The sequence below is a fragment of the Dipteris shenzhenensis genome, chromosome 12, assembly GCF_047967505.1.
Source record: "Dipteris shenzhenensis isolate YYH24624 ecotype China chromosome 12, Dip_SZ_1.0, whole genome shotgun sequence".
In the NCBI taxonomy this organism is placed as follows: domain Eukaryota; kingdom Viridiplantae; phylum Streptophyta; class Polypodiopsida; order Gleicheniales; family Dipteridaceae; genus Dipteris; species Dipteris shenzhenensis.
Genome location: NC_141607.1, coordinates 15,169,877 through 15,182,007, shown reverse-complemented (window position 1 = coordinate 15,182,007; position 12,131 = coordinate 15,169,877). Strand labels below are relative to the sequence as shown.

Genomic DNA, 12,131 nt, shown 5'->3' with positions numbered 1-12,131 from the left:
TTGTGATTCAGAGAGATTTGCAGAGGGAGAAAGAGAGAGAGCACCCTCGTTCAGAGGCAGAGAGAGAGAGAGAGAGCCCCTTCGTTTAGATTGAGTCGATTTCACTTGACAATTCGCCTTCGAGACAGAGTGCTTTCGTGCAGACGGGAAGAAATCGACCATAGGAATTGGGCTCAAAAAACTGTTGCCTACTAGAAGAGAGATAGCGAGAGAGATTCCGGTCACGCACGCGCCTCCCATCAGAAGAATGAGAAGAGAAGGACGCTTGCATGGCTATGAATACAACAGAGATCAGTTCATGCGCGTCAAGACCTCCAACAAACCCACCAATCGTTCCAGGGTATTCACCGGCAAATGCGGCAGGGCCAGGTGCCAAAACTGCCACTGCCTTCCGGTGAACAAATCCCTGAAGAAAGGAAAAGGGCAGCGCAAGGCCAACGGGTGGGATGTGACGTCGAATCATCATATGCATGACTGGAGGCTGGATAAGCGTTCTATGAAGGCAGTGGCGGCTGGGAGGCGGGAGCTGTTGAAGGGTGGCGATTGGCTGGACGATGAGGAAATGGATGTGCAGAAGGATGAAATGCGGGAGTACTTTGATAGGTGGGTGCAGGCAGGATACTACGATGATGCAGAGAAGGAAGTGGGCGGAGAGGAAGATGAAGAGGAGTCGTCGTCAGAGAAAGGGGGTGAGGAGGAAATGGAAAGAGAAATTATGGTGGATGAAGAGATTGAAGAGGAAGGAAGCACAGATTCAACAGGAGAGTTTGAGGAAGGTGATGAAGATGAAGAGAGAAGCATGAGCGACTGGTTGGAGCTTGGATATGAAGACGAAAATTATTGCTCATCTGATGAAGAAGATGAAGAAGAAGAAGAAGATGAGGATTGGTATCTGTGTTGATGAATTTGAAGCTGGGAAGGTTGGTGCTCTCTCTCGTCTTCAATCTTTTCCTATGCAGCACCATACAATCTTGCCGTGCTGCAGCTCATTACAATTGAAGCTAATTCCTTCTGCATGAATCGATGGCCTTCTGTTTTCATGAAGCTCCATGAAGACCTTTTTTGCTCCATCGACTCGCCAACTCTCCGCCTCCCTCTCCTCTCTCGCCTTCTCTTGTAAGTAACATCCCCTCTCTATGGCCTTTCCTCGTAAGTAACCGTAAGCCACTTGTAAGTAACGTCTTCCTTTTCATATTTGTCCTTCCAATTTTTTTATAGAAAACTCTACACAACATTTCTCAACTCTCTCTCTCTCTCTTTTGGGGCTCAATCTCTCTCTCTCGAGCATGGACAAGTGAATCAAAAAGGAGACTTGGCCTAGAAATGCAAGTGCTTTGCTAGAAATGCAAGTGAAAGCAGTGACGCCTACTTCATGTAGAGATAGCACTAAGTGTGTTCACATCACTCCACTTGGCCTCGTGGTTGCGAGGCATTGTACTTCATCGCTTTGAAATTGCCTGAGGGAAATGGGAACATGAACATTTGATCTCCATCCATCTTCCTCCACCTCTTAGTCTTGTTCCTTGATATTTGCATCAATGAGAAATAAAAGGAATTCTTCTTGGTCTTGTCATGGGCTTTTGGTTGCAACTTATGAAAAATTCCTCTTTGGTTATGTATAGATGGAAAGTTGTGCTTAAGACGCTCATTGTACAACTTTGATGATTGCTTAAGGGTTTTGCTTATGGTTTCTCATGAACATGAAACCTATGATGCATATCTTTTTATTCATTGATCAATATATTGGTTATAATAGATTAAATATCTCTTTTATAATGCCTTGAACACACAAATGACATACATATGATCCATCCTTTCATGTTAAGAGATACACTACATTACTCAATGGAATTTGACATTGGTTGAACATTTAGACTATACATGTAATGATAGCGTGTATTAAGGTGTTCCTCCTAGGACGTACTCTCAAGTCAACTTTTCAATATTCCTAGGAACTTACTCTCAACTTAACTTTTTAATATTTGTTAGATTTCCATAGGGTGCATTAACATTATGACAAGAAAATTTATCCTACCAAGTTTGTCACCCGTTAAATATGATAACTGGTCTAGATTACAAATCGGAGGTTGAAAATCAATCATTATTCCAGTACAATGTGGAAAATTATTCAAGGGGGAAAATTGATGGGGTGCAAATTCAATTTGATTTACAATGAATCACCCACTTCAACATTTTATTTCCATCCACAACATCAATGATGGGGGTTGGAGGGGGGTTGTATGATTTGTTTTAATTATTAAGAGAAATTATGTCTTAAGGCGACCTCTTAAAACAAAGAAGGCCCTATTGAAATAATTGTGATACTTGACATTGTGGTCATTAAAAAATATGTTGCCCTTGTGTTATATGTTTGATATACTATTTAATAAAGTATATATTTGATAATGACTTACCACTCTACATTGCCCCATTTGTTGCTAGACTAAATGATATCCACATGAAACATCAGTTTTGTAGATCTACTATCTATTCTCTAGATTCATGTGGTATCATGTTTTAGTAGGTGCCCCTGATGAGTTTTAATCGTGGTATTAATTAGTAGCGGGAGCATCGAGGGAGGCTTAAGGTAAGGTTATTGCTATTGAATCACGCGATGGGCAATTAAGGTAAGTCATTAGAAAAAAATTAATGGATGCTAACGCGTGAAGCTTCTGAACATTCTAGAGGCTACCATAGCATATATAAAGAGAGGGAGGATGAGTAGGAGGGAGAGAGTGGAGGTAGAGAGAGGAGAGGGAGAGGGGGGGGGAGAGTCTAGCAGGTCGAGCAGAGGGAGAGCGAGAGGGGCAGAACAGAGTGGAGGGATAGGGAGAGCGGGAGGGGCAGAACATAGTGGAGGGAGAGGGGAGAGTGGAGGGAGAGAAGCTCTTGCGAAAGGTGAATTGATGAAGATTAAACGCTATAGCCAAAGATGCCTTCCCCCAAATCCATCTTTGTCCCCTCCCTCCATTTGCTCCTCTCACCCGATTGAGTACGATCCGATTTTTTTTCGCAAAATTACGATTGCAATTAGATTGCGTGTAGGTTGTGAGTTTTTAATTTTTGAAGTCGAGCGAGCCAGTAGTCATGTGGTATCATGTTTTAATATACACTTTTACACTTTTGACTCGATTTCTATTAAAAGAAATCAAAGTGCAATAGACACGATCCCAAAATGCATCCTTTTGATATGAGACGAATGATATGGTGGGACAAAAACAGAGATCAATTCACCTGTGGTGCAATGTGTCTTACATTCACTCTATGGGAGACTTTAGGTTTGCGTGTTTTAAATAAACTAGATCATCTTCTTTTGAGATGAGAAGAATGATAAGGTGGGACAACAAATGGAGATCAATTCACTTGTCCTGCAATGTGTCTTATGTTGATTCTATGAGAGACTTTAGGTCCGCATGTTTTAAATAAACTAGATCATCTTCATTACTCTATGTCTTCAAAGTGAGTTACCCTTGCCTAGGAATTGATTTTTTCATTGTCATGAAAGTGAGTTACCCTTCCCTAGGAATTGGTTTTTTCATCCTAGAATTTGGGTTGGCAAACTACTTGGTCTAAACTTGCTCTTAGGGTGGATACTCCACATAGAATTCTCAAAGTCTTCAGATGTAGTTACAATGTCCAAATTGTTCATAGGTCCACATGTAGAGTTGTTACATCCATGCACATGGACGTGCACATGCATAGCACATGGTCAACATGCATGCATGTGCACATATGCATACACATGCGCATGCAAAGTGTGCATAGGCACACACATTTGCACGCACGAGGTACACACACACACACACACATGCACACATGCATGAATGCACACACATATTTGTATTCTTCTCCCTAGACTTGCCTCGAGATTCAAAGCTATAGATTGGCTAATGACTAAAAACATTTGTCTACATTTGCTTCAACTACTTTGGCTCAAACTGCATCAAATTTTTTTTCATGAGTCAATCTACTATTTTCACTTGGTGAAAGTCATAGATTGGCTCATGATAAGAAAAATATGGTGCACTTGAAGAAAATGATGGCAATTTTTTGTTCTCATGAGCTAATGTATGGCCTTTGCCAAGCGAAAACCATAGATTGGCTCATGAAAAAAAAAATTGATGCACTTTGAGCCAAAGTAGTTGAATCAAATATAGACAATTTTCTTAGTCATGAGCCAATCTAAGGCTTTTGTTGATCGAAAGCCATAGTCTTAAAGTGCACCAAATTTATTTTTCACTATACTTGGACTTAAAGTGCACCAAATGTTTTAGGTCATGAGCAAATGCACTTGAAGCAAACAATGGCAATTTGTTTTTCTCATGAGCCAATGTATGCCTTTCGCTCGATGAAAACCATAGATTGGCTCATGAAAAGAAACATTGATATAGTTCGAGCCAAATTTTTTGAAGAAAATGTAGGCAATTTTTTTAAGTCATGAGCTAATCTATGGCTTTCAAGCCAATCTATAGTTTTCACTTTGATTTTAAAAAAAATTTCCCATAACTTGGTCCATATGATCTAAATATGGTCATGTTTATAGTCGAAATGATATGAACAAATCCATTTCTCATGTTAGATTGTTAAATATCTACATACCTTAAAAGTTTTATTTAAAATACTTGACTTTCTAATGTAGACTCACAACAGGTGTGGCTATATATATATATACACACACACACACACACACACACACTATGTATATATATATATATATGTCTATATATATATATATATATATATATATATAGAGAGAGAGAGAGAGAGACAGAGATGCATCAATTTGAGGATGAGCTTCATTCAAAACTAGAGTGGGTCCACCTGAAGGGTAAAATGTTCTTGGTTTCGGATGTAGTCATAGGCTAAAGGCATGGCTAGGGTGGATCAACATAGGGACCTTCTTTTTCTTTCAATCGATGAACATTTTTTTGTTGCCCTAAGTATTCCCCCCCCCCATGTTGGACAATTACAATGTCTGGCTTATAGTACATGCAAACTCCCAGGAGGGAGAAGTGTTGCTTGCAATTGCCGAGGTAAACATGTATCATTCCACTTGCTTGTGAGTGTTGTGCTTTGCATTTTTATATCTACTTCAATCAATCATGTCACTCATCGCATCTCTGTGTGTAGGCTTGCTCATCTGCATGTCACACACACAATAGCGCATGGCATCTTCATGATGCAAACATCTGGCATGACAAAATAGAGACATGCTCATGCGCTACTTTGCCAACGAGGATAAAAGACTAATGGAGACCATGCTTGTGAAGGAGAGGAGTGGATTTGGTACAACTTTCCTATGGTTGTTCTTGCACAATTTGTTTTCAGGGTAAGTGCTTTAGAGATATCCATTCCTTGCATGGAAAGGCTTTGTAAAACCCACATGTTATCTTAAGAACTTGCAAGTGATTCTTGTGCAGGAGGAGTACCAACGTAAGTATAAGGAGGAGATGGATAAAGTGGGCATCTCATCCTTGGCACTAGAGGAGTGCAAGAAGATACAAGACAAGGCATTGGAGAAGTTACAAGACAAGGCAAAGGCTAAAGATATAAGATGCATTCCATTTCCAACCCAAGCAATCGAAAGGGAGTCTTTAGCATCTTGTTCTCCATAAATTGGGAGCTAAAAGCAAAGATCATGTGATAAAGGACAAGATTAGCATGCTAAGCTTGGCTAAGATACCTTCAGAGACATATATTTCTATGGAGTCTCATATTTGATTGTGTTCTACACTACAATCACCATGAAACAATTGAATAATGGTTTTTCTAATGGCAAGAAAAAGGAGGTGTTGTGCATGCACTGGAAATGTAGCACTGCAGATGGAGCTTGTCATGCCAAGGGATGATAAGGAATGGAGACAGTACATAGCCAAGGAGACTTATTAGTCTCAGATGATGGAGCAAGCTTATGAGTTGATTATTGAACACATTGATTCAAATGTTGATGTGCTCACCATACAGATCCCAGGAGAGGCAATGAAATATTTTAGAGGTTGTAACTAGCTACACTTCTAAGATACATATTTGGACATAGTAACTGACATGAAGAGCTCAACACATGAGGACAAGAAACTAGAGATACTTATGTTTGTGTGTCGCCTAGTGTACATGTGATGTTAGATGCAAGTTTCCTCTCCACATGCTCATTGCATGGAGGTAAGTGCTAGTTCATAGGTTGTATGAATGGCTTGTAGGTGGTTTCACAAGCTTGTAGATGAGGGTAGGCTTAATGAGCTACCATAGGAGTGCAATGATTGAGTGGCCAAGAAAGGACCCCTATCCATGTTTCCTGACTCATAGTGGAAGCACCCTGGTGGCTTGTTGGAGTGGGAGGTGGAGAGATGCCCATGGTGGCTAGACTACCCAGTGAACAAGGTCCCTCGCACCAAAAAGAAGCTGCATGAAGGTATGTCTGTCTTGTTACGAGTCAAGTAATGCATGTTTATGCCATTCGTATATCAAGCCATGCAATGGAGCTCACCCGTCTTTGTGCATGCTAGAATTTATAGCCTAGATGCATTCGTAGGGAAAAAAGATAGGATTTGGTTTCCACCACAAAGAAGGAGAGATGCATGCATGATGAGGGCTCAAGGACTTTGGACTTTGAAAGTGTCCTTGGTGGTGAAGACACTATGTCTCTCTTGAAAAAGGTGATGTTATGTTGGGTCTTTGCTTAAAGACCTTGGAGCATCCTGACCCAGATGCCAAAAAGAGGGATTGAGAATATGCAATTTTCTTAATTTATTTGAACTCTTGTAGTCATGGTTTTAGAGGATGGTAATTACAGTATGCTCATGTTTGAGAATATGCAATTTTTTCAATTTATTTGAACTCTTGTAGTCATAGTTTTAGAGGATGGTAATATCAGTATGCTCATGGTTTTAACCTTGTGGGTGATTATATTGAGATAGAGATTGCATTATCCATGTTGATTTTATAGGAAAGGCTTGCATTTTATTGCCATACCTTTCAAGCTTGTTGTTTGTGAATCATCTTTACTAATAGTTAATTATGGTTTCAGAACAATGTTTGGGGACTTTTATTACTAATAGTTAATTATGGTTTCAGAACAATGTTTGGGGACTTTTATTACTGCAACATTCCTTCTTACTTAGAGTAGGACGAAGTACACATGATTGTTCAAGGGAGGTTATGTTTGGGGACTTTTATTATTGTAGCATTCCTTCTTAGAGTAGGACGAAGTACATATGATTGTTCAAGGGAGGTTATGATAGATTATTTTATTATTCAATGGAGTTGTTGTGGAATAATGTATGTGGGTTGTAAATTTTGTAAATTTTTTTGTTGTAGCATTCCTTCTTACTTAGAACAAAAAATGCTTAAGAAGTGGGATGAATAATATATGCTTAAGCGAATGGGATAAAGGAGATATTCTTGTTCAAGGGAGCTTGACATATTATTTTATTATTTTGGATTGATGTTTAGGGGCTATAAATTTTGTTTCTTTTATTAATGCAACATTCTAGTTTACATACATGAAATGTCTCGACATGCCTTTGTCTCCCAGAGCCAATAATGTGCTACTTTTCTAGAGCCCTTCTTCTTCCATTCCTCGACCAGTCACTTGTCTATCATCTTGGTTTTAATGAACAATGTGTCCTTATTGACAATGACAATCATTCCATTCCTTGCTAACTCTTTGATAGAATGCACGTTCTTGCACAAGTTAGGACATTGAGAACATTAGTCAATACCTTATGACATACCAAGATTGTCATAGAGAGCATCAGTCACTTAAAAACTTTGGCCTAGACTATGCCCGCTCACCTAACTAAGCTTGCCTAAATTGCTAAAAGCTCCCTAAAAACTGTGACAGCTCACCTAAGAATGGTGACCACTTGCCTAGGTATGCTTGCTCAAAGACCTGCATTCTGTGATTCTGACTTTGCATAGTAATAAACGTCCACCACTACCCCTTGGGTACTATGGCCAAGTCTCTCTCCTTGCACTCTACACTCCTGTTGGATAATCGATGCTTTTGCCAGTCTCCTTTGGGCATTGAAATCTAGTTCTGAGATTGCTCTCGTTCTCATGGTAGGATGTAGCCAATATCTTTGGCTCAGATACTCTTCGTGCCTGGCCGCATATCTTCATCTTCTTTTCGAGCGAGTATCAGCCATTGGCTAAGTTGAAAAGTAGTCGGATAGCTATCTGAATACTTTCTGTGTTCCACATGCCGATCTTCAAGCACACCACCGGACTGCTCCACTCGTCTAGAGTAACTCGAAATAATTTTTTGAAATAGCTCACAATACCTAGCAATTGTCACTGGGCAACATGAACCTTTCAATGACCTCCCAATTCTAGGCTTACTACCTCAGTCCTCTAGATTCTCATACTAACAACTCGTCAACTCGCAATCCAATTGACCCTTCCCTAATGGGATCACCAAAACTTTGATGCTTTGGTTTCCTCACTCTCGACAGGCTAACCTATTAGTGCTTGGAAATAACCCAACCATGTGCAGTGCTCAGGTAAAGGTGCTTGCTCTTGTAGCCAATTTGTGCAACGTGGGTGCTCCAGGGGATGAACTAGTAGTCAACAGTAAAAACATGAAGGCCGAGGTTAGCTGTGGAAGGGGTAATCATATGATGATGGGAGAACCGAGTTATCAAAACATAGGAATTCAATACAGACAAAGAAGACAACACTTCATTGACAAACGGGAAAGGAAATCAACTCATGTATTGAAGCAAACTGTATATACAACCAATACAGTTTACTTCAATACACCAAAAGTGTAAAGAGGGTAAGGCTAGATTTTTGCTTTGGAGGATGGTTCACCAGTGGCCGCCAGTCCGAGTTAGGTTGGCGAAAATATTTCAGGTGAATCCCTCCTGCCGGCTGTGTGGAAGAACAATTAAAGTGGTGATTGCTAGAGAAGTTTGGAAGAAGGTGGAGAAGGCACTCCACCAAGCAGGGTTGATGCACAAGTTTTACGTGGTGGTAATTGGCACCTCGTTTTTCTTGATGATGTTAAGGGTCTTCCTTCAACCCTTGGCTCTGCCTAGCCTTATGTCCGAGCGGTAGTGCTCATGGCCATATGGGAGATTAGAAACCTTCTAGTGTTTTAGCATGTGCATTGGGCAGGTTCCAGAGAGTCTACAATCCTCGTGTTGGTAAACTCGGACCTGAAAGATTTGAGTTCAGTTGGTTAGTAGGGTGTTGCTGGAGATTAGATCTTGCATGTCTCTTGGAAGTTGACTTCTTCTTGTTGCTTACAGTGTAGGCATTGGGCCAGACCCTTGGTATGAGCCAAGTTTTATATAGGGTCTATTTTGGGACTGACCCCCCCTTTTTTGATATTAATATAGGTGCCCACAATCTTGAAAAAATGGCATTAGTATTAGTGTGCGCGGGGAGTGAGTACAATTAACCTAAGCATTATGGACAATTAAGGGCCAAAATTAAGCTAAGCTAAACTAAGTCCCCTAGCATCATTTGGAACCTTCCTGCCTCACCACCTCATTTGGAATCTTCGTTTGTTGTCGCACCTGTATATATGCATCCCCCCCCTCTATCTCCATCTCCCTTCCTTTCGCTTGGTTTGTGCTTCTCTACTTCTTTCTCTCTCTCTACCTCTCACTCTACATGATGCTAAGCACAAGCTCTCTCACTCTCTCCCTTCATCTCTCTCTCAATCTGAGTCATGCTAAGCATAGGCTCCTAGTCCAGGCCAAAAGAAATAATGATGCATCACGACTTACCACCTAAAACACGCGATGAGTGAGGATGACAAAATTTTAAATTAAATCTGATGTTCACCATGGATTTAATGATCGCCTTTCCACTAAGCAGGCAAACATAGTGATTCAATGTTCACTAGACTAAAGCAACTAGACATCATATATGATCTAAGGTGTAGAGAAGCAAATTGGCGTGACTTTCTCAGCAACATCACTCCTACAATGTAGCCTTTCAGCTGTCTCGTACAAAAAGGAAATCCCACTCAAGAATTTCCTTTATTTTAATTACAATCAATTTGCAATTGATTCGAGTTCCAAGCGATTAGCAGTTTAGTAATTGCAAAATTTTGAAGTTGGAGAATGAATAGTCGAAATTTCTAATTTTTTATTTTAAAAAAAGATAGTTTGACCATCTAATGTAACCTCCTATCTTTGAATATAGTAACAAAGGCAAGGTTGATGCCTTAGACGTAGCTTAATGATCAAGAATAATGGCCCCTTTGCTGTTGTCTACCACATCTAACACAAGAATGTTGAGTCTTGTGCAAGGCATTGCTGCTTGCATCTTAGGTAAGACAAGGTGCTAAGATGATATCATCTTCATTCTGGAAGCAAACATTTTTTGAACATTGACTTTAAAAGTCTCCACTTTAAGTTTAATATATACACATAATTAATCATATGTCACGTATTTCTTTAATCCTCTCATGTATGGAAGGAGCATGTAAATCTAAAAAATGTAATTCTATACTCTTGCTACATATTTGAAAAGTGATCGCCATTGATGCTATCACACCCACCCAAAACCACGATGAAACAGTGCAGTTAAGTCTATTTGAAGTCCCACCTTGAAATAAGGCATGTATAAGTCTTGCAAAACAATGTCCAGGTTGACGAAACACGGAAAGTACCCGCAAGGGCAAGAATAGAAGAAAGAGAATTGGGTTCTTCTTCGGTGGTGTGCAAGCCTTGCTTGAAGTGCCAGAAGCGAGAGAGAGAGAGAGAGAGAGAGAGAGAGAGAGAGAGAGAGAGAGAGAGAGAGAGAGAGGGAGAGAGAGAGAGAGAGAGCAGAGAATTGGGTTGGTCTTCGACAATGTGAGACAACCAGTGAAACAAGGTGGACAATCGAGAGCACACTCATAGGAGATTAGAAGGTAGAACCATCCAAGGATCCTCAACAATGACATCCTAGAAGGCAATCCTATTGTGCATACGATGCAAGCCCTTGCCTCATGAAATGCTAAGGATCCTCAACAATGACATCTTGGAAGGCAATCCTATTGTGCATATGATGCAAGCCCTTGCCTCATGAGATGCCAGAGTGTTCTATATAAGATGGGTTTTGGATGCTTGATTTTCCCCAAAGATGACCTTACTGGCATTAGACCATTGTGTTCACATGAGATGGGGTAAGTAACGACAACAAGGTTATTGGTGCCAGCGTTTGGTAGAAGAAGGGGAATTTGATCTCGTTGATTAGATATGACTTACGTTGTGTGTGCCTCCCTTGGTTGCATTGAGTACAACCCCCCCAACCAGCTTTTCTTAGTGGGTGTCATTTAAGGCAACCATCCTCATAGCCTTGGAATTGGGGTGGATTCCCTTGCTCCACCATCTTCACGAAGATGGTCTAGGGGTTCTCGAGGTGCCCTCGAGAACTCCATCATCGAGGAGATGTCACCAGAGTGGCGGGCAAGGGGGGTGGCCAACTCAATTGGTTAGGAACCCAGTTTTCATGGGGGATATGTGGGCAAAGGAACACTACCACACTGTCTATTTGACAGTAGCTTGCACATGAGTTTTTGCATGGGGGCATGGGGATGGCCTCTAAGGCTGGGGTCACACCAACTGACGCCCAATCTTCATTTTGGAGAACTGCTGTAGCATGTTGACATTGGGACAGAGCAGATGTCTGATAGCAGCAATGGAACTACATTGCTTGGTGCTGGTGAACGAAACACTTTGATTGGTTCAAATCCAATTGACTAGTGCTTGGACATGGGGATGCCCTCCTTCCACTCGGCACCATGTGAACCCACCCTAAGATGGAGGTGAAGGCCAAATGAACCAAATGTAGACCGTATGTTTATACGTATGTGGATCGTATATTTCTACATCGTCTATACTATTCTATATGGAGACTAATACCATACCAGCCATGTGGCAGGTATGGGGAGGTTTAGGGATGCATTCTAGAGGTTTGGGGGTGGAGGAGGGAGGTTCGAGGAGACAGGAGGATGAGGACAACATTGGAGCACCACGTGGCACTGCGAGGACAGACCAGGGGGAAGACTGCCAAAGCAAAGGAGCCACATGGTGGATAGGCATAGCTCTGGAGGGTAGAGCACAAACCACATAGCAAAGAGCAAACAATGACTGAGTGTGGCACGCATAGCGCAGCTGAGGTGGCATGAGAGGAAG

General features: G+C 41.1%; 1 protein-coding gene across 1 annotated transcript; it reads left to right on the top strand.

The window, feature by feature from the left end:
- Positions 1-1,522, top strand: LOC147895866 (uncharacterized). Its single transcript, XM_087382729.1, has one exon. The coding sequence runs from the start codon at positions 248-250 to the stop codon at positions 899-901; it is 654 nt and encodes a 217-aa protein (XP_087238855.1). The 5' UTR covers positions 1-247; the 3' UTR covers positions 902-1,522.
- The last annotated feature ends 10,609 nt before the right edge of the window (positions 1,523-12,131 follow it).

Excerpts from the sequence above, each read along its gene's own strand:
- LOC147895866 (XM_087382729.1), top strand. The coding sequence starts at position 248 with ATGAGAAGAGAAGGACGCTTGCATGGCTATGAATACAACAGAGATCAG.